Here is a 25,214-nt window from a genome sequence, read left to right on the forward strand (position 1 = left end):
TCTCTCTCTCTCTCTGTGACTATCATAAATAAATAAAAATAAAAATAAAAAGATTTAAAAAAATTTACATTTAAATAACATGTGGCTAATGGGTACTAAATTAATGCAAAACTATCAAGGAATGTGTAATCAATGTGAGGAGAAAGACACAGGTATTTTTTTAAATGTATTTGTATCCTGGATTATTTATACATTTTTTTTCTTCCCAAGTTATTTACATTTTTAATAACAATGTATTTAAATTAACTAATTTAGTTAACATACAGTGTAGTATCAGTTTCAGCTGTAGAATTCAGTGATTCATCACTTACATGACACCCAGTGCTCATAACATGCACTCCTTAATGCCCATCACCTATTTAACCCACTCCCCACTCACCTCCCCTTCAGTAACCATCAAGTTTGTTCTCCTTAGTTAAGAATTGGTTTCTGGGATCCCTGGGTGGCGCAGCGTTTAGCGCCTGCCTTTGGTCCAGGGCGCGATCCTGGAGACCTGGGATCGAATCCCACGTCGGGCTCCCGGTGCATGGAGCCTGCTTCTCCCTCTGCCTATGTCTCTGCCTCTCTCTCTCACTGTGTGCCTATCATAAATAAAAAAAAAAAAAAGAATTGGTTTGCCTCTCTGCCCCCACTTCATGTTTTGTTTCCTAAATTCCACATGAGTGAACTCATATGGTATTTGTCTTTCTCTGACTTCTTCACTTAGCATAATATTCTCTCATTCCATCCACATAGTTGAAATGGCAAGATTTCATTCTTCCTTATGGCTAATATGCCATTGTGTGTGTGTATACACATCTTTATCCATTCATCATTCAGTTATTTATACATTATTAATAATGTTTCCCTTGTCTCCCATTCAAATTACCCTCCTTGGGGGAAGATATTTTTAGGATCTAACTCCACATCATTCTAAATACAAACCCCATGATCCAGTTATTCCATGTCAATTTCATCTAATGTAGAGTTTACATACTTTGAGTATGGTTTTTTTTTTTAAAGATTTTGTTTATTTTTTCATGAGAGACAGAGAGAGAGAGGCAGAGGCAGAGACATAAGCAGAGGGAGAAGCAGGCTCCATGCAGGGAGCCCAATGTGGGATTCAATCCTGGGGACTCCAGGATCACGCCCTGGGCTGAAGGTGGCACTAAACCGTTGAGCCACCTGTGCTGCCCATACCCTGAGTATGTTAGATGGAGTAAGAAGATACCACTTACATGTAATTCAACTAACTTAACACTCATTCCAGAAGGACAAAGACATTTTGTTTTGTTTACCCCTTAGCTGTCCTTAGCTGATAGAATAATACCAGGTACAAAAGAGGTACTTCACAAATATTCACTGAACAGAGATCCAACGTAAGGCTGTTTCTCAGGTGACTGCATAATATAAAGTCCTAAAAATCTGTGAAAGGATACCACTTTTCAATTAATCCTCCACACTATCCTAGGGAAACTGAAAGGATACATGTGCCCCAAACTCCACTAGTCAAACGCTGCCTTTTCCTATCAATCAATTCTAAATTACAAAGATTTTCATTCCTAGCAACATCCAGATGCCAATTATCTTATTTCTTTTTTTAATCTTCTTTATAATCACTGTAGTGTTTTGCTTCACTTATGATGTTAGGCATTCCAGATTACTTGACAAAAGTGAGCACTCAATGTGAATGGAAGCTGGGATTAGTAACATCAAACTGGGGATCCCTGGGTGGCTCAGTGGTTTAGCATCTGCCTTTGGCTCAGGGTGTGATCCTGGAATCCCAGGATCGAGTCCTGCATTGGGCTCCCAGCGTGGAACCTGCTTCTCCCTCTGCCTGTGTGTGCCTGCCTCTGTCTCTCATGAATAAATAAAATCTTTTAAAAAAATAACATCAAACTATGTCTCTGTATCAACACATAAATATACACATAGGATGGAATTTATCAGGCTTTTCCAATCTCTGCATTCATAGTTCTCTCAAAATATACTTAACTATATAATGAGCTGGAATTTTTTTTCACTGTTTTTTTAATATCTTGATTATATGTTTCCTTCCCATAGGTTTTTTTTTTTTTTTGAGACAAAATGTGACCTAATTGACCAGTGAAGGCACAATCACATTCACTACAGTTAGAAGGTTTTTATTCTCCCGTGCACGTTTTCTGCTATCTCTTGAGGGCACATATCTATCTAGCAAGTGTCTGCTCCAAAGGACTATGTTCCTATTTGTTAGGAGCCCACTGATATTTAATGATGTCTGAGGGGCAACACATGGCATTTGCAGTGACCAAATTAACAGCATTTCACTTATATGTAATAAGCTGTTAACTTTCTGTAGAAGGGTTTTCCACATTTAGAATCTACGTATTTCTAACTTTGTGCATGTCTCATGTTTAATAAGGCAAAACTTATAGGCGAAAGCTTTCCCACATCCAGTGCATTCATAGGATCTCTCTCCTATAGGAGTTCTTTAATGGACAATGAGCTGTTACTTCATGATGGTTTTCCCACATCCACTACTTATGAGGTTTCTCTTATGAGGTTTCTCTCCTGTGGGCACTTTCTGATGTTTAATGAGACCTGACTTCTGAGGACAGGATTTTCCAGTTACTACCTACAAAGGAAGTCTTGTTTGTATGAACTCTCTGATGTCATATGAGCCCTATCTTCTGGATAAAGCTTGTCCCCATTTACTGCATACATAAGGTTTCTCACCAGTACGAGTTCACCAATGTACAGTGAAACTAATCTGGGTGAAGCCCTTTCCACAATCCTTACACATGACGGGTTTCTATCAGGTATGAGTTTTCTGATATTATAAAATGAGATGTCATTTAATGAAAAAGGCTTTGCCACATTTAGTGTATCAACAGGGGTTTTCTCCTCTTTCATTTCTCTTATGTATAATGACTTCTGACTTCCTATAACATGCTTTGCCACATTGACCTTATATAAAGTTTCTCTTCTGTATGAATTTTCTGGTGTTCAATGAGCCTAGACTTTGTGGTATGTGTTTTCCATTTGTACTACATTCAGGGGTTTCTCTCCCCAGTGAATTCTCTCATCTTTAGTGAGCTGAGACTTCTGATGAAGGATTCCCCACATTTACTACATATATGCATTTCTCAATTTTCTGAGTTCCCTGATGCTTAACAAATGGGAGCCTTCGTGCTGATGAGTTTCCAATTTCAGGCATTTTAGTATGAATTTGCTCATATTATGTAAGGAGAAAGGATTTTCCATCTCCACCATGCTCAACAGGGTTCTTTATTCCACAGCTTCTGTTTTAACTGACTAAATTTAAACTTTATTTCCATGATTTTGCCTTAAAGGAAAACAGTGTTGGTCCAGATGAACAATATTTTCAAAGACATTATGTTCACACATCGTTTCATATTTAGTTGTCTTTAGAAATCTCAGGTATGCAAGTATTACTGCAGATGATCATCAACTCCCTTGACTTCTAGGAAAGAAGAGAACAATGAATGCTCAGGTATAGATTGGCCAATCTTTAGTGTTGCCTGCAGGATCTCAGTGTAAAAGAATCTTTAATAATGTTTCTTATTTCTTGAGCACTGGTGAAAATATAATACACAAAAATCAAGTGGCAAAAGCAATAAACATACAAATGAGCTTAGATAATTCACAATGAATAAATAGAGTCAGCTGCTTCCTAAGTAGTGTCTTGCAAAACATGCAGGAGTAGAAAATAAGAAAGACACTGTTAGAACAAAAAAAAAAAAAAGAAAAAAAAAGGAAGAGGGGGAAGGAGGTGGAAAGAAAACATCATCTAAAATTAGAAGGGCTGCATTCAGTCATTCCACGAATCCTGATAAAATGCCTGTTAGGTACTGGCCATAGTGCTCGCGTTGGGGGCATATAAACATATTATTCTCACTGAGTTTACACTCTAGTTAGGGAAAATAAAATAAGCAAAGAAAAAAAGGAGGCAGCTGCAAATTATAAGTGGTTTGAAGGAGCAAAGGAGATGAAGAGAGGTGGAGGAAATGAGGGTACACTGTGGAGTAAGACAAGTCTCATCAATGAATTAAAAATGAGAAGGTGGATAAAGAACATGAGCAATTGGGATCCCTGGTTGGCGCAGCGGTTTGGTGCCTGCCTTTGGCCCAGGGCGCGATCCTGGAGACCCGGGATCGAATCCCACATCGGGCTCCCGGTGCATGGAGCCTGCTTCTCCCTCTGCCTATGTCTCTGCCTCTCTCTCTTTCTCTCTCTCTGACTATCATAAATAAATAAAAATTAAAAAAAAATTAAAGAACATGAGGAATTAAGGTTTACTCTGAAATATTTTGCTTGAGTCAAGAGGTAAGTGGAAACTCCGTTCAAGAGGGTGAATGTTACTGAAGTTCAGAATGTAGGGAAATAAGTGGACTTTTAGAAACATTTAGATTTTATTAGACAGTAAAGTGCCAGTACCCAGTTGAATATATAAATGCTGAGAATTACCTTTTGTGGACATAGGCAATGTGAAAAACATCAGTATATAAGTATTTAAGGATAAAGCATGAGCTGAAGTCATGTTCAGAGAATGCAAAGATTGAAAGAAAGTTGAGGCAGAGGAACAAGATGTCAGTTGCTCAAATATTCAGGCTTCTGATTTGAAGATCCCACCAAAGGACACAAACTGATTATGCTGGTTGAGGACAGAAGCAAACGCTTGTTATGAACAAATGGCTCAGGGAGGCAATTCAGAAGTTTGATTTTGACATATCTGTGCTACTTTTCAGTGGTCATCCTGTTTCTAAAATTTATCCTTTTCCTCATTCTGCATAGCATCATCAAACTGGTCACACAGTTAGAGAGAAACTCCTATCTCAACACTCCAACTCTTAGTCTAGCTAGGGTATGTTCTTGAAGAAAGGGGCAAAGATGAGAGACTGTGACCACCAGGAATTTCCAACAGGCTGGGAGAAGGACACTCAGAGTTCTCCAGAGGCAGATGTCCTTCTAAACATGATAACTGTCATCTTTTTCAGTCACATTCTGCATGCTGTACTTATAAAGATGTCATATCTGATTTTCTCTCATTTTGATATCCCTAATGCAATGATCCTTCATCTTGCAACAAACTGCATCTTCTTCCATAATTCTACATTTATGTCTCCATGTTGGAATCAGTTAAGTAGCCTAAAGGACCACTTGACTCCTTCTACCAAGACTCGAGCCAGCTACCCATTCAGTTTTTCCTACAACCTCTGGCTGTTCCTTATTATTGCTATACAGCTGCTACCAGGTAGAAATTAAGACTACCCAGAGATATAAAAAACAAAACAAAACACCTCTACCATTGTGCTACCCCAACTAATTCAATTACTAATAGATAAAATCTAAACAGCATGGCAATAAAAGTTAATACTGCCTTAATTACCCCATTTACCCATTTCCATTCCACTACTTCCCCCACAAATACTCTCTGACATTGGCCTTTACATGGCTGGCTTCAGACCAATCCATGGAAGTCTTGGACATGGCCTTGTAGATTTCCAACTATTTATGCTCCACTATTTGCCCTTCATTATCTTTTTTTTTTAAGATTTTATTTATTTATTCATGAGACACACACACACACAGAGAGAGAGAGAGAGAGAGAGAGAGAGAGAGAGGCAGAGACACAGGCAGAGGGAGAAGCAGGCTCCACACAAGAAGCCCAACATGGGACTCGATCCCAAGACTCCAGGATCACACCCCGGGCCAAAGGCAAGTGCTAAACTGCTGAGCCACCCAGGGATCCAGTCTTTTTTTTTTTTTTTTTAAGATCTTATTTATTTATTTAGAGAGGGAGAGCACACACAAGTAGGGGAAGCGGCATAGGGAAAAAGAGAGAGAGAGAATCTCGAGCAGACTCCATGTTGAGCACAGAGCCTGACAGAGGGCTTGATCTCATGACCCTGAGATCATGAGTTGAGCCAAAATCAGGATTTGGAGGCTAACATGAGCCACCCAAGCACCCCACATTACCTTCTTTATTTAAAATCTAGATATGCTCCCACATATCATGCCATCACTCCCCATGCTCTCTATATAACTGTAGGCTGTATTTCCTCTAGATTTCTACAATATCACATCTTTACTAATTGTTATGACATGTAACTTCAACCTTGAAATCTAGCAACAATATCTTGTGTTCAAAACCTATATTGCATACAGATTTTCATGTATCCATGTTATATATTCACCACAAAAATCTTTGCTTACCAGATAGTATTTGCTTCTCTTGAAATTCAGCATTTTAGCTGTGAGTCACCAGGTAAACTGCCACAACAGCATCCTCTAGAGAACTTTAAATATTGATATCCCCAGACTTGTGCCCAAAGTCTAATCAACGAGACTGAGAAGAAGAGGCCTGGACATGTATTATGCACACAATCTTCAACAAAAGCCTTGGATTTAAGAAATGTTTAAAAAATAGACGGATACAGTGTTTTCAAGGCTGCATTTCGATGGTCTGGGCACAAAGTACAATGTGAATTCATAGAAGAAAGACACAAAGGAGTAGTCAAAGACCATTTCACAAAAAGAGAATTCAAAGTAAAAAAAAAAAATGTACACACATATACAACTATAAGAATGGGAAGACAACAGTAAAGATCACATTCCTGTCCCTTAGTTTATACCTTACTTGATGACTCAGCAATGCCAGATAATGTTCATGGCTCTTACTTTCTCAAAAGACATTTCTGTTCTGCTTCTGGAGAATCAGCCTCTCTTAGATCTTCCGACCTCTTTCTTAATTCCCACTCTTCTTTCTTTTTCATTCTTTTCTTTCTCTTTTCTTTCTTTCTTTTTTCTTTCTTTCTCTATCTCTCTCTTTCTTCCTTTCCTTCCTTCCTTCTTTTTTCTTTCAAGATTTTTTTTTTTAATTTTTTTTTATTTATTTATGATAGTCACAGAGAGAGAGAGAGGCACAGAGACACAGGCAGAGGGAGAAGCAGGCTCCATGCACTGGGAGCCCGACGTGGGATTCGATCCCGGGTCTCCAGGATCGCGCCCTGGGCCAAAGGCAGGCGCCAAACCGCTGCACCACCCAGGGATCCCTTCTTTCAAGATTTTATTTATTTATTCATGAGAGACACAGAGAGAAAAGCAAAGACATGGGCAGAGGGAGGAGCAGGTTCCCTGCGGGGAACTTGATGCAGAACTTGAGATCCTAGGACCCCAGGATCACACCCTGAGCCAAAGGCAGACACTCAACCAGTGAGCCACCCAGGCATCCCTCCCATTGTTCTTTCTTAACCTTGAGTAGACACTCATTTTTCTAAACTGTTAGAGGACCCTAAGCTTAAAAAGAGAGAGAGAGAGAGAGAGAGAGAGAGCAAGATGGAAGAAATTTTCTTGTAGAGAAAGTGATTTTAGTTCCTCAAAAATTCTGAAATCACTCAGGGTTTCTGTGAATGTAGGAGTCTTTATACAGAATAAGAGCTTAACTCATCAAAATGAAGGCACGGTGTAAGGAAATGAGAACAGAGCAAGAAATGGAAAACAGAACCTTTGGACAATTTCAGAGTGGGGAATGAGAAGTGTCTTAGTTCATTCAAACTGCTATAACAAAAACAACAGAAATTTACTTCTCATCTTTCTGGAGGCTGGGAGGTCCCAGATCAGGGTTCCAGCAGATTCAGTGTCTGGAAGGCCTCCTCCTTCACAGGCAGTGCCTTCCAGCTACAACCTCATATGGCAGAAGAGGCAGGGTCTTCATAACCTAATCACTTCTCAAAGGCCTCACCTAATACATCACCTTAAGGATTAGGATTTCAATATCTGAATATTGAGAGGGCACAAACATTTAGTCTACAACAAGCTAAGAAACCATGGAAACACAGAGATTAGATTATGGTGTGGATACAGCACCCAAAGTAAGGTTGAACGCTAAGAAGGAAATCACTAGTTTGTAATGGAGCAGGAAGATGAACTAGTTGGAAGACTGTCGAATTCAAAGGTCTACATTTGGAGTAGCACCTGGAAGGTGGGATTTCACAGCATGGAGGTGGAAGAAGTAGAGACACTGCTACAATGAACAGAAAAGGAGATTTGAGTTGGGGCGCCTGGGTGGCACAGTTAAGCATCTGACTCTTGGTTTCAGTTCAGGTCATGATCTCGTGATCATGAGATCAAGCCCGCATTAGGCTCCACACTCATTGCAGAGTCTGCTTGAGATTCTCTCTCCCTTTATCCCTACCCCCAACTCATTCACATGCTCTCTCTAAAATAAATAAATCCTTTAAAAAAAAAAAAGATTTGAGAAATGTAGGAAATAGAGAACCAAACAACAACAAAAAATCAAGATGTACATAAATGGAGATCAGCTCTCAGAGGAATAAAAGGGGCATATTTTCCTCTTGACTCTACAAAGAAGCTCTTTTAAGTGAAGAAGGATAGGAGGGGCAGCTGTTTTTTTTTTTTTTTTAAGATTTTTAAAATTTATTCATTCATGAGAGACACACAGAGAGGCAGAGACACAGGCAGTGGAAGAAGCAGGCTCCTCGCAGGGAGCCTGATGTGGTACTTGATCCCAGGACCCTAGGATCACAACCTGAGCCAAAGGCAGATGCTCAACCACTGAGCCATCCAGGGGCCCCCTAGTATTTTTAAAGATTTTATTTATTATTTGAGAGAGGGAGAGAAAGCACACAAGCTAGGGGGAAGGGGAGAGGAGACAAGGAGACTCCATGCTGAGCAAGGAACTCAATGAGAGGCTCGATCCTAGAACCCTGGGATCATGACCTGAACCAAAGGTAGATACTTAAATAACTCAGCCACTCAAGCGCCCTGAGGTGAAGCTGTTTAGACATCCTGAGACCCGCTCATAGGCCTGGAGCCTTCCCTGACAGATGAGAACATGACTTCTTCAGCTGTCCACCTTGCTGTTCTCACCCACTCACCTGGATGGGTTCGACTATGGACTTCCTCTTCTGCCATCCACAGCTCTTGCCCTCATTCCAGCTTGGAGAGTACATCTGGTTTGGTAGCTTGATACCCTGTTCATGGAAAAGACAGAATGCTTTGAAATGGGCTGGGGTCTGTCAAGGTGGGAGAATGCTACATTTGAGGGACTGACAATTTTCACATCTGCAACCCAGAGGCTTTTCTCTCAGGAGCAGGCACATTATATATTTTTGCCTGAAGCCAGAGAAGGATCTAAGAATCTACCACTTGAGAGCACTGCATTTACTCTGAAGCGTTAAGCAGTTAACAGAGGAAAGACCACTGATCAGGACCCTCTGAGTCGGGATCCCTGGGTGGCACAGCGGTTTAGCGCCTGCCTTTGACCCAGGGCGCGATCCTGGAGACCCGGGATTGAATCCCACGTCGGGCTGCGGGGCATGGAGCCTGCTTCTCCCTCTGCCTGTGTTTCTGCCTCTCTCTCTGTGTGTGACTACCATAAATAAATAAAAATTAAAAAGAAAAAAAGGACCCTCTGAGTGACACAGGGAAGCTGTCCTCATCCACTGACACCAGGTTCCTATAGTTCTCCAAAATCACGTCCCAGTATAGGTCCTTCTGAGCAGTGAGCCAGGAGCTGCCATTCCTCCCAGGTGAAGTCCACAGTCACATCCTCCAGAATCAGCAATCCCTGTAACAACATGGTCCTCTTTAACATTAGTGTTTCCCATTTATTTTTTAAGATTTTTTTAAAAAGTAATCTCTACTCCCAATGCAGAACTTGAACTGACAACCTCAAGATCAAGAGTCGAATGTTCTACCAACTGAACCAGCCAGGCACTGAGCCTGTTTAAGATTCTCTCTCCCTAAAAAAAAAAAAAAAAAAAAAAAAAAAGTTATAAGGAATAAAATATTTTAAAATGTCTAAAGAGCAAGAATTCTCAAGTAGGCAGATTTGAGGAAAAGACTATTTCTGAAAAAACAAATGTACACATATTTAAAAAGTACATTAGAGACATTGAAGAGATAATTAGTAGACTAGAAATTACCCTAAATGCAACACGAAGCTACCAAAAAACAAATGTACACATATTTAAAAAGCACTTTAGAGACATTGAAAAGATAATTAGTAGACTAGAAATTACCCTAAATGCAACACGAAGCTACCAAAGGTTGGGAGATTATTCTGTAACACCATGATAATTTGCTAGTGGGACTCAGAACTCACTGAAAACTGTTACACTCAGTTACAGCTTACTATAGTTAAAGGATACGGTTGACATCAGACAAAAAGAGTGGCACAAAGCAGAGAATACAGGAAAGTTCCAAACACAGAGCTGTGAGCTGTCTTCCCACAATGGAGTCACAGGCAGTGTTACTTCCTTGGCATGAACTTGTGACAGCAGGCAAGAGGAACTGCTAGCAGGGAAAACTCACCTGAGCCTTGATGTCCACTCTCTCCTGGGGCTTGGCCACATCAGCAGGGCAGGACACACACATGGCTGACTTCAGCCTCCAGCCTCTCCACAAGTGCAGACACCATGTGACACACAGCTCCCACCCTGTCACACTGTGGCTCTTCCCTTGCTGCTTTAATCTCTATCCTTTCTATAATAAATGTAACCTTGAGTACAAGTTTTCTGAGTTCTCAGTCTTTACAAATTACCAAACCTGGGGATGGTCTTGGGGACCCCCAACATAAAAGGGAACTCACTTGTTTGCTGAATATATATATGCATAAATATTAACCATTAAAAAAATATATATATGGCTTTTACTTTTAAAAAATGACCTACTTGATTCATGAATGCATTTTATTTTAATTTTTAAAGATTTTATTTATTTATTCATGAGAGACAGAGAGAGAAGCAGAGACACAGGCAGAGGGAGAAGCAGGCTCCATGCAGGGAGCCTGATGTGGGACTCGATCCTGGGACTCTAGGATCATGCCCTGAGCCAAAGGCAAACACTTAACCGAGAGCCACCTAGGTGTCCCATCATGAATGCTTTTTAAAGACAAAACTTTCAAATGATTACAGATACACAGATTGACCAATAGATTCAAATGAATAACGGATTATTAACCCAATATCTAGGCCTTCTCCCTTCCCTGAAAGTTCTAAGTGTCTCATCAAAGGTGGTGGTCCTTCTGGTAACCAGCCTCAATCCAGAAGACATCCAGGAGAGTCATTTTATTAGAACAAAAGATACTTCTATCACCAGGAAATTTCAAGGGATTTAACAGCTCTGTGTAAGATGCTTCTATCACCCCCCACCATTGCTCAGAAAACCACAAGGGTTTTAGAAGCTCTGAGTCAGGAACTGGGAGCAGAGACCAAATAATATATTTCTTATTATGTCACACTAAGCCTTTGGAATCAAATACCTTGCTCAGGGGGTGCCTGGGTGGCTCAGTTGGTTAAGAGTCTCCCTTTGGCTCAGGTCATGATTCCAGGGTCCTGGATTCGAGCCCCAAATTGGGTTCTCTGCTCAGCTTCTCCCTCTCTCTCCCTCCCCCCCAACTTTTGTGCTCTCTCTCTAATATATAAATAAAATCTCTTTTAAAAGATGAAATAAAAAAGATCTTACTCAGGAACAACCTTAACCTTAATCATTTTCTATAATTTTCCTGCATCCTCCAAATTCACAGGGCCCCTCACCCCCTAGCCTGGATCTCAGATATCCAGGCAATTTGGTTGAGACCTCAGAAACTTCATAACTGACTCTTTATAACATTATCAGAGGAAAAGGTGCACAGCCCAAAGGCAGAGATACTTGTGGGCAGAAATCAGTGAATGCAATTCTTAAGAGACATTCGGGAAATGCCTGGATGGCTTATCGGTTGAATACATCTGCCTTCCCCTCAGGGTGTGATCCTGGAGTACCGGGATCAAGTCCTACATCAGGCTCCCCGCATAGAGCCTGCTTCTCCCTCTGCCTATGTCTCTGCCCCACTCTCTCTCTGTGTTTCTCATGAATAAATAAATAAAATCTTAAAAAAAAAAAAAACAATGGAATCTCTGTTACCTAGGGTGGCTGTGTCTTATCATTGTCTCCTAGGGACCTACTGCTTTTCTAGAAAATGCATGTGTTTGTGTGTGTGCATAATATGTATATGAATGCATATATATATATAACTAATGCCTAAAGAGGGATTTTAAAGGATTGAGGGGAAAACAATATTCATCAGGTTTATTCCAACAACCCAGAGGTCCTGGGCCTCCAAACCTTTAGCCTCTCAACCACAGATACACATGGACTTTCCCAGATACTGATATATGGCCCTGTATTAATCCTCAAATCTGGAAAAGATGCCACCATTTACTGATGACCTGCCAGCTCCATCAATCAGCCCAATATAAATTTCCAAATTTGAATGGCATTCATAGACAAATATCATCATCCACCACCCCCGCCAATCTTTATGTTCTGATAATAACCTCTCTAGTACCTCAGAATGGGACTATATTTGGAGATAGGGTATTTGAAGAGATAATTTACTAGAAATGAAGAGATAATTCAGTGGAAATTCACACTGGTGAAGCCCTAATCCAATATAACTGGTCTCCTTATAAAAAGAAATTTAGACACAAAGGAGACTAGGTCTTGAAGGTGGTCATCTACAAGCCAAGGAGACACCTTGGAAGAAACTAACCCCATGAACTTGATCTCACACTCTCACCTCCAGAATTGTGAGCAAATGTCTGTTGTTTAAAATACCCGGTCTGTGCTTTGTTATGACAGCTCAAGAAGACTAATATATCCACCCACACTAAGCCAGACAAGGCAGAGTGACCCAGGCAGATCCCAAACCCTGATCTCAGTACCTACACTCATTACCATGTGCAACAGCTGAGAAAATGGTACCTGGACAAAGGTTTCAAATGTACAAAAGCAGTTCCCTAAAATACACCAAATTGGAAATGGAGCATTTCAGAATACTAAGTAAAAACAATGTGGTCATCATTTAGCAAACAGCACACTTAGTAACTGTTAAAATTCATTTTATGAAGCTGAAGAGGTGAAGCAGTAGAGGATGTAAGCTGAGACAGCCTTCTTAAAGTATTCCATGAAAATGTTTTATTTACCTGGGATGCCAGCGTCAGAAAGGTGAGTTAATTCAGCATCTGGTCCTCAGGTTCAGGGCAGGCCAGGCAGCCCATTCAGGGGTAGACTGTAGATTTAAGTAGAAAATCACTGACCATCATGATGGGATATGCAGATTCACAAAACAAGAAATGGAGAGGACCTGAAGCCCGAGTTGAAGAATCCATTTGATTCTTTGAAGAGCATCTGTCCTGAATCCATCCTGTTAGAGGCCATTATTCTGCATGTTTTGTTCACCAGTGTATCCCATGTCTACAACAGTGCCTGGCACAGTGCAGATGCTCAAAAAAATGTCTGTAGTAGTAAATTACTCAAAAACTGTTTGGATCTCAATTGGGAGACAGCCACTTCATGGCAAATTTCCACCGTTTTCCCTTGTAAGCAGGACTGTTTTAAAGCTGCATAGATCTTTATTGAACCGAGGGGAAGAACCCTGAGTACAGAAGAGAGGACACAGGCCCCTTCCCAGGACAGTGAGGATGACGCTACATCATGTCTCATCACATCACAGAGGAGCCAGGATCCCAGAGATGGTGGCAACTCTCATAGATGGCAGACTGTGAACAGTTCAGGGCTCTTCTCCATGACATCTGAAGGGAATCTCACCTCCACATGCCAAACACACTGTCCTCCATTTTTAAAGTGACATCATTTTCTTCCATTAATTGGGCTTATTCTGTGGATCTTATTCCCTTGCTGATCTGCCCCTTCTGTATTGTCAAGGGCCTCTACTCAGGATTCTTTTTTAAAATGTTTCTTGGGAGAATACTGATTTTTGGCATTCATTCCTTTCCTTCGGTGACAAAAATAAGTTTGCTTGATTAGTCTGTTAGGTCATTCATTAGGTCACACATTCATTTTCAATCATCTTTCAAAGCTATCTAATCCATTTCTATTTTGCTATTGCTGCAGAATATAGGACTATCTATAAACTATCCAGATAGGCATTTATAATCCAGGTAGAGAAATAAGATACAAACCTTTTTAAAAAGTCCCCATATCCTATTTTACATGTGTAAAACTAAGTAAATCCTTTCCTGTTCCCTCTCCAAAAAATAATATGCGCCTTGAACATGAAATAATCAGGATACTTTGTACCTTCTATAGTATGCCCTTTTCAACTAATGTAGGCATATACATCCTTTGATTACATTTGCTGGAGGGTCAAATTGCTACATGCATATAATCCAGCTTTAAAAAAGCCAACTCAAAGGCAGCAAGGACTTTTGTTCAGTTCATCACTGTCAGCATCTGTAGGTCTTAGAATAGCAACAGGTAAAGGAAATAGTTGATGAAAGTTTTTCTGAGTGGTGTGTAGATCAGATGTGAACTATCCTCCATGGAAAAAACCTGGCCGATAGGTTTTCAGTTGTGAGCAGGTGTCCCTTTGTGTGATATTTACAAAGTTAAACAGATCCAAACACCCTAAGTTATGTTATTGAATCAAATGCATCCACTTTCCTTTTGAAGGATAGACTTCAGTATTTAGTAACCTAAAATAAACTCAACAAATTTAGAACCAGAGAAACACAAGAGCTAACTGCGTAATGATGATGGGTGGGAATGAAAGATTCATGCCCCCACACCCTGAAAAGGGAGGGGATACACTGTTATAACTCTAACCACTGAATTAAGGAATGACCATCATATCAATTAGGAGTTTGATTCAAGGTGTATGTCCTAAATGTACACTATGTACATTATCTGATATAAAATGATGGTAGACTTGTGGCAGAAATCTCTAAAATATTCATTTTCACAGGGCTTGTTTGCTTTATGTGTCTTCCGAAGATGTTCCACAGTTGCTGTGTGCAGTTTTGTTTCTGTATTATTTCCTCTGCCTACTGATGAGGCAAAATGCTCCACTGACAACCCTGCCACATTCACTGCTTTCAGAGCTCTTCCAACAGTTCCTCTCCCGTGTGAACTCTGATGCTTACCGAAGTCTTATTTCTGGGGAAGGACTTTTCCAAGGTCATTATATTTCTACCATCTATGAGCTCACTAATGATATGTGACCTGTGAGGCACCAGGAAGGTCTATCCTTCCAGAAAGGCTTTCCTGATCTTGATACTATTTGTCTTTATACTATTCCTGGTCTTTATGCTATTTGTCTCAGTATACACTTACCAGCCGCATAATGAGCTGGAAGGTTTTATTCAAGGGTTTTCCACCTTGATTGTATCACACTTTACCCCTGTGTGCTTTTTATGACATAAAATATGATGTAAATGATCAGTGAAGGTACTACCACATTCACTGCATTCAAAAGGTTTCTCTGTGCAACTTCTGTTATCTGCTGGTGGTGTACATCTGGCACCTGGCTGTCCCACAGTGACTATGTTCCTATCTGCTAGGAGCCCATGGAGGTGTAATGAAGTCTGAGCTGCTACAGAAGACATCTGCACCGACACTGTGTTAACAGGGTTTTTCTCCTGCATGCTATCATTTGAAAGTGATGATCTGGGGCTCTCTGAGTAAGGATTCTCCAACCCAACTGAATGTGCACCTTTCTCTCTTGCATGCAACATTCCCTTATGGTAGACAAGGCATGACAGGTGAGAGAAAGCCTTTCCACAGTCAGCACATCCATAGGGCCTCTCTCCTGTATGAGTTCTCCGGTGTCTGTTAAGGCACGACTTATCTCTAAAAGCCTTCCCACAGTCACTGCAGGTATAGGGTTTCTCTCCTGTATGAATTCTCTGGTGGTTAATGAGACCAGACTTGTGTGAACAGGATTTTCCACACTCAGTACATACAAAGGGAGTCTTTCCAGTGTGAAATCGCTGATGTGATATGAGGCATGTCTTCTGGCTGAAGCCTTTCCCACATTCAGTGCATACATAGGGTTTCTCTCCAGTGTGAGTTCGTTGATGTATAAGGAGATTGCCCTTCTGAATGAAACCTTTCCCACATTCACTGCATGTATAAGGCTTCTCCCCAGTATGTGTTCGCTGATGTACAATGAGATTGCCCTTCTGAATGAAGCCTTTGCCACAATCACTGCATATATATGATTTCTCTCCTGTATGAGTCTTCTGATGGGCATTGAGCTGTGACTTCCAGCGGAATGTTTTGTCACATTCAGTGCATTCATAAGGTTTTTCTCCTGTATGAGTTCTCTGGTGTTCAATGAGCCTGGACTTTCTGGAGAATGCTTTGTCACACAAATTGCATCCATGAGGCTTCTCTCCTGTGTGAACTCTCTGATGATTAATGAGCCGAGATTTCTTGATGAAGCCTTTTCCACACTCACTGCACACATAGGGTTTCTCTCCTGTATGAGTTTTCTGATGCATGAGTAGCCGTGATTTCTTGGGGAATGCTTTGTCACATTCAGAACATTCATACCGCTTCTCTCCTATGTGAGTTTTCTGGTGTTCAGTGAGCCTGGACTTTCTGGAAAAGGCTTTCCCACATACACTGCACCCATGAGGCTTTTCTCCTGTGTGAACTCTCTGATGATCCATGAGCCGAGACTTCTTGAAGAAGCCTTTTCCACATTCACTACATACATGGGGTTTCTCTATTTTTGGGGTTCTTTGATGCTTGATGAATTGGGAATTTGTATTCATAGAATTTCCACATTCAGGGAATTTAATTTCAATACAATACTGGTCATGCTTTGTATGGGAGAAAGATTTCATATCTCCATTAACCTCAATGAAGTTCTTTACTTCATAGCTTCTGTTCTGGTTGACTATCCTTAAATTTGATTTCCGTGTTTTCCCATGTAAGTCAAAGATATCGTAATTTTGCCTTAAAGGAAAATTACTTTTACTCTGAAGAATGATGTTTCCAAATGCATTATGTTTGTGGCCTTGTTTCATTCTCTTTGGACATGTTTGATTTTGCAAGTGCCCCTGTAGATGACTATCATCTTTCTTGATCTCTAGGAAAGAAGACAAGAATGAATCTTTTCATGAGGCTGGAATATAATAAAACTATTTCACAAATGGCTTTGTGTAGGCTGGCTCTTTATTGATAATGCTATTACCTCATTTTAAAGAAACTCCAAGTAAATATGCTCGTCATCACTTAGACAAAGGTTAAACACAGTAACATAAGCAAAGAAAATACAAGATAAGAACCGTCAGGGCATAAACAAGATTAGATCACTGAAAATGAATAAACATAGATTTGGCTGTTGTTGGTTTTTAAAAAAGATTTATTTATCTTAGAGAGAGAGAGAGTGAGTGTGTACACTAGGAGGAGGGGCAGAGGGAGAAAGAGAGACAGAATCTCAAGCAAACTCCATGCTAAGCATGCAGCCCAAGCTGGGGTTTGATCTCACAACCCTGAGATCACGACCTAAGCCAAAACCATGAATTGGACACTTAATTGACTGTACCACCCAGGTGCCCCAGGATTTGGCTGCTTTCTAACTGTGACTTACAAAACATGCTGGGTGGTTCAATAAAATCAAATTCCTATAAGCACTAGGAAATAGAGGAGTATTTGTTTTAAAATGATGTGAGACACATTCATACATCCATAAATCCTTATTAAACTATGTCTCTGTACCAGGCATTGTGCTGATGAGGATATAGAAACACATTCCTTATTTTCATTGAGCATACATTCTAGTTAGAAAAAACAGAGTAAGTGAGAAGTAATAGAAAAAGCAGGTACAAAACAATGAAAACTGGGTTCAGGGAGCAATGGAGAGCAAGGTGGAGGGAAGTCAGAACATAATCAGGAAAGAAGACAAGACTCACTCATGGTTTCAATGTGGGGACAATTGATAAATGTGAGGAATCAAGTATTATTCTGAAGTGTCTGACCTGGGCCAATGGATAGGTAATGAGATGGGAATTATTATTGAGGTTTGGAATAAGGGTAAATTGAGTGTGTATTTACAAGCGTACCAGTCTTCAGATAGGTTTTGGATAGGTGGTACAGACATGAAGAACTTGATTGGATATATAAATCCTGAGCAAGGTCTTAACTGGAAATAACAATCTAGAAATCATCAGTGTATAAATATCATGTAAAGACAGAAAACTGGATGAGTTTATACTTGCAAAAATGTGTACATCAAAAGGTGAAGGCATGGGACTATGTTACAGTTACTGAAACATTGAGAGTTTTGGGGCACCTCAGTGATTCAGTTGGTTGAGTGTCTACCTTTGGCTCAGGTCATGATCCTAGGGTCCTGGAACCAAGTCCCTCATTGGGCTTCCTGCTCAGTAGGGGGAGCCTGCTTCTCTCTCTCCTGCTCCCCCTGCTTGTGCTCTCTCTCACTCTCTCTTAAATAAATAAAATCTTTTTAAAAATTTAAAAATTATAAATAAGTAAGTAAATAAATAAATAAAAACAAAAATGCCAAAGATTTTAAAAAGCCCACAGAGGGGCACCAAACATTGTCTGTACTAATAAGGGAAATAAACATTCCCATACTCAGGAAACTACAAGGGTTGTAGGATGTTCTGTGCCAGGAACCAGAGCCAAAGACCAAATTATACTTCTTACATCACAATACCACACTAGGGACTGTCATCTTTTTCAGTCACATTTTGTACTTGTATACATGGACTATTTCACCTGTTCCCATTTCAATGTAATAAGCCCCAAACCCGCAGCTTGCCACTAAAATCATCTTCTTTCAAAATTCTGCATATATGTTTTGGTTTCCATCATTTAAGGGGTGCTAAAGGATCACATTTCTGATCCCAAACCAAGACTGTTGGTGGCTTAGCCTTCCACTTTTCTTAGAACTACTGGATGTACCACTTGCTACACTGCTGCCATCTAGTTAAAAATGGGATATATTCAAGGACAAATCAAACCTACAGCTCCACCATTTTTTTTTTATTTTTTTTTTAAATTTATTTATGATAGTCACAGAGAGAGAGAGAGAGAGAGGCAGAGACACAGGCAGAGGGAGAAGCAGGCTCCATGCACCGGGAGCCCGATGTGGGATTCAATCCCGGATCTCCAGGATTGCGCCCTGGGCCAAAGGCAGGCGCCAAACCGCTGCGCCACCCAGGGATCCCCAGCTCCACCATTTTACTCAGTTTCTAACAAAGTCCACAACAGTTAGCCTGGAAATAAGTTAGATTTCCAACAATTAGCCCACTTATCCATGTTCCTGCTCCACTAGTTCCCCTACAAAATTCCTTCTAAACTTGGCCTTTCTGTGCCTGGGGTTAGGCTAATTCCTTGACCACCTCCACATGGCTGTGCACATTTCCACACTCACACCTGCACTCTTTGCCCTTCATCATCTTTGCTCCTATCCTATTTGTCTCCCACATATCATGCTACTGTTCTCCCATTCTATGTCACTGTAAGCTGTTCCCACTAAGTTTCCAAAGTATTCCTAGCATTTTTTAAAAAAGATTTTGGGGCACCTGGGTGGCTCAGCGGTTGAGCATCTGCCTTTGGCTCAGGGCGTGATCCTGCAGTTCCAGGATCGAGTCCCACACTGGGCTTCCTGCATGGAGCCTGCTTCTCCCTCTGTCTATGTCTCTGCCTCTCTCTCTCTGTGTCTCTCATGAATAAATAAAATCTTTTGAAAAATTTAAAATAGGGATCCCTGGGTGGCACAGCAGTTTGGCGCCTGCCTTTGGCCCAGGGCGCGATCCTGGAGACACGGGATCGAGTCCCACATCGGGCTCCCGGTGCATGGAGCCTGCTTCTCCCTCTGCCTGTGTCTCTGCCTCTCTCTCTCTCTCTCTCTCTCTGTGTGTGACTATCATAAATAAATAGAAATTTAAAAAAAATAAAAAATAAAAAAAAATAAAAATAAAAAATAAAGTGGGGAGCAGAATTATGTGATGGAGCCCTTAACCTGTGGGATCTGACACTACCTCCATGTAGATAAGGTCAGAATTGAGCTAAATCGTAGGACAACTAGCTGGTGTCACAAAGAACTGCTTGGTGTGAGGAAAACTGCTAACGTGTGGTGTCAAAAGTACTGTGCATGTGGCAGTGGTGTCAGATTAAAGAAGATACAAAAGGTTTTCCTACACGGCCAGGATGTAAGACATAAGACATATAGAACAGCAGGTACTGTGGACTGGATGTTCATGCTCCACCCCCAACCAATTCACATGCTGAAATCCTAACTCCCAATCGAAAATGGAGGTAGAATGTTAAGAAGGGAAACTGACATTATCCAAAGGGGCAGGAAGGTGCAGCAGTCAAAAGACAGTGCTCCAATCAAACAATTCTCTTTGGAGAGAGATGTGGAAGATGTGGAAGGTAGACCTCCATAGGGAGAGAAGCAGAAGGAACAAGTGATGACACAGCATTAGGCAAAAAAGGGTGGTAATACTTGAGAATTCTAAGAAATCTAATTTTTTATTTATTTATTTTTTATTTATGATAGTCACAGAGAGAGAGAGAGAGAGAGAGAGAGAGAGGCAGAGACATAGGCAGAGGGAGAAGCAGGCTCCATGCACTGGGAGCCCGATATGGGATTTGATCCTGGGTCTCCAGGATCACGCCCTGGGCAAAAGGCAGGCGCTAAACCGCTGCGCCACCCAGGGATCCCGAGAATTCTAAGAAATCTAGAGAGAAAGTTAATGGAGGCTTGTATGAAACAAACAGGGATTGAACCCAAAAAGAGATAAATGTTCTAAGCACCTCAAAGAGAAAGAGCCCCTCTAGGGCGATTCCCAGAGCTCTGTTCACATGTCCTCAGCCATCCTCAAAGCTGTGACACCTCTGACTTACTAAATACAACTTCTTTGCCACCTTCCTTGTTGGTTCCCTCTTACCTGGATGGATTTGACTGCGGATTTCATCTTCTGTCGCCCATGGCTCTCCTTGTTCCAATCTGAAGAGTGCATCTGGCTTGCTGGCCACATACCCTGATCGTGGGAAATGACAGAAGAGGTAGGCTCTGTGAACTGAGCTGTGATCTTCCAACACAGAACACTGCTGTATTTTAGGAGCCATGCAATTTGCAGATCAGTAAAGTTAAAGGTCTTCTCTTAAGAAGGGTATATCATACCCTCGAATTTGGGGCCAGAGAGGGAACTGAGAATATATACTTCAGAGCAGCACAGACACACCCAAACTCTCAGAAGCTGAGAGAGGAAAGGCCACTGATGGGGACCCTTTAAGAGACACAAGGGAGATGGTCCTCACCCACTGACACCAAGTTGCTATAGTTCTCTAACATCACATCCCGGTACAGGTTCTTCTGGGCAGGGGCCAGGAGCTGCCATTCCTCCCAGGTGAAGTCCACAGCCACATCCTCCAGTGTCAGCAATTCCTATAACAACATAGTTCTGTTTAATATGAGTGCTTCTCTAGTTATTGAAATGAAAGGAATATGAAGGAAGTTGCTCTGTTCATGTTCACCACATAGGCTACATCTATACACTTAGGTGTTCAGATTTTTTTTTTTTTAAGATTTATCCATTTATTTTAGAGAGAGAAAGAGCATGCAAGCAGGGAAGGAAGTGCAGAGGGATACAGAGAATCTCAAGCAGACTCCCTGCTAAGCTCAGTACCCAACACAGGGCTCCATCTCACGACCCTGAAATCATGACTTGAGCTGAAATCAAGAGTCAGCTGCTTAACCCACTGGGCCATGCAGGTGCCCCAAATGTTTTGGGGTTTTTTTTGTAAACTACACTGTTATAGGGGTGCCTGAGTGGCTGTCAATTAAGTGTCTGCCTTCACCTCAGGTCTTGGGACTGAGCCCATGTCGGGTTCCCTGCTTAGCAGGGAGTGTGCTTCTCCCTCTCCTTCTGCCTCCACCCCTTGCTCATGATCTGTCTCTGTCTCTCAAATAAATAAAATCTTTTAAAAAATGTTTTTAAATAAACTACATTGGTATAGAAGAAAAATACATCCACGTTCGAACTTATATATATAACAAAATATTTTTTAATCATTCAGTCAAGCATCATTCAACAAATAAGTTGCGGTAATAAGTAGCCATTAAATTCTGCTAAACTAAAAACATTTACAATATATGTATTTGAAACATTTGCTCTATGTATACATGATGAAGAATTTTACTTTTGCTATAGAACTTTATAATCATTGGAATTTTTTTACCTTTAAAATATATCCAGGCACTTTCATAGAAGTAAATTTTAAAAGGTAATAAAAGAGGAGGCAGTAGGAATTGGCTTTGAACAAGAGCAAGGAGCATGTACTATCGTACATAAGGGGAAGTTTGAAGGCAAGCCCTTTGGATCCCAACAACTATGCCAGACAACAGTACCTTCAACTCCCTACTGCCATATCTGAACTCAAACATCAATTTAGCCACCTGTTCATATAAGACCTTTGAAAGTCAAGAAACCCTTCCATTTTCTTAGGTCACCTGGATTTTATTTCTAGAATAACCCTGACAGCCCCTTGTTATGATCTAGATAACCTTATTATGATCTAGAATAACCCTGACAGTCACCTTGTTATGATCCCAGGAAGAACTGTGCCCACTGAATTCTCCTGGTATATTCTCAAAGAGGTCTTTGAGAAACCTTCTTTTGCATTTAGGAGAAAGCTGAAGTTAAGGGCACTACCATATCACGTCTAAGAGGCACCATTAAACAAAAGTCCTGACGTCTAAATGCCATAAAATATATAGTGACATCCTTGCAGAACCAGGCTGCTTTCTCCTCCATTACTGCATAATCCCGTGATTATTGTGTTTCTATGGTTGTGATGACCATTAGAGTTATCAGACATAAACTGACAGCCCATAGCCCATAGGATGCTCCAGTCAACACGATGTTCTAAAATTAGTCATTTAGTGGGGATCCTACGAACAATATATTCCTGATCCTATCTGCCTTAATATTGAAGTTAGAATCTAAATCCATTTCTACACAAGGTCAACTTTACCAATTTATACTTTTCCATTTAATTCAATTGAGTTTCCAAGTCCTCCAGAAAATAATCACAGAACAAAAAAAAGAATAAAACAAAGTCACCTGGTCCTTCATTTTCTTCTGTTATTGGACAATGGCCAATATGGGGACTTGTGCCTTAGTTTCTTCTTGAATTCCCCTAAATTCCTGAAATCTTCGTTTCTGGTCAATGGTGTCCCCACAAATGACCATATGCAGGTCCTGAGACCTCTTCCTTGCTTTACTTGTTGGATCTTGCTCCTAGAGTAGGACCTGTGGGCTGAAAAGTAAATTAGCTTTGAGTGCACATTTTCTCTGGACCCAGATGTCATCACTGCTACTGCCACCACCTGATTTCAAGGCCACCTGTCCTGTGGGCAACCAGCTGTGGAGCTTATCTGAGAACTGAATCTCATTACCCCCAGCACACTGGGGATACATGAGGTCCTGAGTCAGCACACTGACTTGACCACACTGTTCTCCAGATATAGCTCTTCCGCTCCACCTCCCTGAGTTAATAGCCTCCTTACATGGCATATAGCATAATTGCAAAGTATTGTGCAGGACAATTCTTTTACCCTTTGAAGTAAACATGTTTTTCTGTTTCTATTTCCCAAAGTTAATCATTCCTATAGCTAACAAATAGATTCATGATGATTGTTATTCGCTAGCTTTCTTAATAAAAGCTGGAGGAGACAAAGCCTCGGGGTCCAAGTCCAGGTGTTCTCAGTCCTCCTGTCCCCCAGATTAAAATTCAGTGAGATTCTGAGTCTTTCTTCATATCGTCACCTCCAAATTTCCTGGCTCTCTTGTATTGTCCTTTTATTTGGAACCCTGGAGGTTACTGTACTCTGGAGCAATGGAACACCAGATTGTGAGTATGTGAGCACTTTCTTCCATGAAGTAGAAGTGGAGTCCATGAAAGGAAGCCAGCAAAGGAGAATCAGCGGAGCATAATGCCCCATGGTTGAGGGGCTTCTCAAACAGGTCACTTTTTGGAAGGAGAATTTGTAAAAGGCGAGGATTTGGATATCTATTTCTTTAAGACCAAATGTGCTCATGTATGAAAGTTTCTGTACATACCTCAGTTTGATGACAAAGGTGCTCAGCAAAGTATCATCTAACAAACCATTTTCACTAAGTCATGTGAAAGAAACAAAGACAAACTGATAGAAAAAAATTAAAGCATATACAACAAGATTATTCTTTCCTGCTATATACACATTGAGTGAAAGTATAAAAACAGGGAACCCTGGGTGGCTCAGCGGTTTAGCACCTGCCTTCGGCCCAGGGCATGATCCTGGAGTCCCAGGATCGAGTCCCACACTGGGCTCTCTGTATGGAGCCTGCTTCTCCCTCTGCCTGTGTCTCTGCCTCTCTCTCTCTCTCTCTCTCTCATGAATAAATAAATAAAATCTTAAAAAAAAAAGAAAGTATAAAAACATGAGTTATATAGAACAAGTTCAAGAAAGCCATTATGTCTGGGGAGGGAAGGGAGGTGAATTAGAGGCTATCACTTAAGTTGCATATGCAGTTCATTTCTTCAAAAAAGTACCCATGACTAAAAAACAAAACAAATCAATCATGCACATTATAGGAGGAACTCCCACTGAATGAAAATGGCAGAGTGGGAAGTTCCAAGGGTTCATACCTCCACAGAAACACCAAAGCAAGTAAGAACTGTCAGAATAAAGAACAAAACAAACCCTTTATCATAACTCTGAAAAATAGTCACAGGTATAAGTGGCAGAGTGATGGTTCAATCAAGAAAGAGGTAACTTGGGCACCTGGGTTGCTCAGTGGTTGAGCGTCCTTTGGCTCAGGGTGTGATCCTGGAGTCCTGGGATCAAGCCCCATGCCGGGCTCCCTGCATGGAGCCTGCTTCTCCCTCTACCTGTGTCTCTGCCTCTCTGTGTCTCTCATGAATAAATAAATAAAATCTTTTAAAAAAATGGTAGGAAAGTTCTGTACCATTTTTATTTGCCCTTGTTCCACCCTCTCCCCAGCCTGGTAGTAGTGCTAGAGATAGGAGCCAGGATTCCTAGTGGGGAACTCTGGTTCCTGGTCCTGGAATGAGTAGAGCAGACTTTATTTAAATGCAAAGAATCGTGTTTATCTGTTCCAATCTGTCTGAGGCCTACCTGAAGGACTAACGCAACATGCTCATCCCTCTAATTTGGACCTCGCACAGGATAGAAAAGCAATGGGTGTTTCTCAAAAATAATGTAAGGTGGGGGATGCCTGGGTAGCTCAACGGTTGAGTGTCTGCCTTCAGCTCGGACATGATCCCCAGGCCGGCGACTGAGTCCAGGATCGGGCTCCCTGCCAGGATCCTGCATCTCCCTCTGCCTCTCTCTCTGTGTCTCTCATGAGTAAATGAAAAATTTAAAAATCTTGGGGATCCCT

At 41.0% G+C, this 25,214-nt stretch overlaps 1 protein-coding gene and 1 pseudogene across 12 annotated transcripts in view; both read right to left on the minus strand.

Annotated features, from left to right (window-relative positions):
- Positions 1 to 294: 294 nt before the first annotated feature.
- Positions 295 to 25,214, minus strand: part of ZNF613 (zinc finger protein 613) — a 30,759-nt gene continuing 5,839 nt past the window's right edge. For 2 of the 12 annotated variants that reach the window (XR_005986031.1, XR_005986027.1), the window contains exons 2-9: positions 22,893 to 23,088; positions 21,088 to 21,214; positions 20,715 to 20,807; positions 12,972 to 16,882; positions 10,321 to 10,491; positions 9,416 to 9,749; positions 8,883 to 8,978; positions 2,450 to 3,445 (exon numbers count right to left, since the gene is read on the minus strand). Coding sequence is in view for 1 of the 12 variants with exons in the window: in XM_041743717.1 (XP_041599651.1) it covers positions 15,150 to 16,882; positions 20,715 to 20,807; positions 21,088 to 21,214; positions 22,893 to 22,904 (1,965 nt within the window). In the remaining 11 variants the exon portion in view is untranslated. Of the gene's footprint in view, positions 582 to 2,449; positions 3,446 to 8,882; positions 8,979 to 9,415; positions 9,750 to 10,320; positions 10,492 to 10,799; positions 16,883 to 20,714; positions 20,808 to 21,087; positions 21,215 to 22,892; positions 23,089 to 25,214 lie in introns of those variants that run through there. The other 10 variants (XR_005986029.1, XR_005986032.1, XR_005986037.1 and 7 more) reach the window with 10 other exon arrangements.
- LOC121478838 lies at positions 2,336 to 8,919 on the minus strand (annotated as a pseudogene).

Source organism: Vulpes lagopus, chromosome 2 (assembly GCF_018345385.1).
Source record: "Vulpes lagopus strain Blue_001 chromosome 2, ASM1834538v1, whole genome shotgun sequence".
NCBI lineage: Eukaryota > Metazoa > Chordata > Mammalia > Carnivora > Canidae > Vulpes > Vulpes lagopus.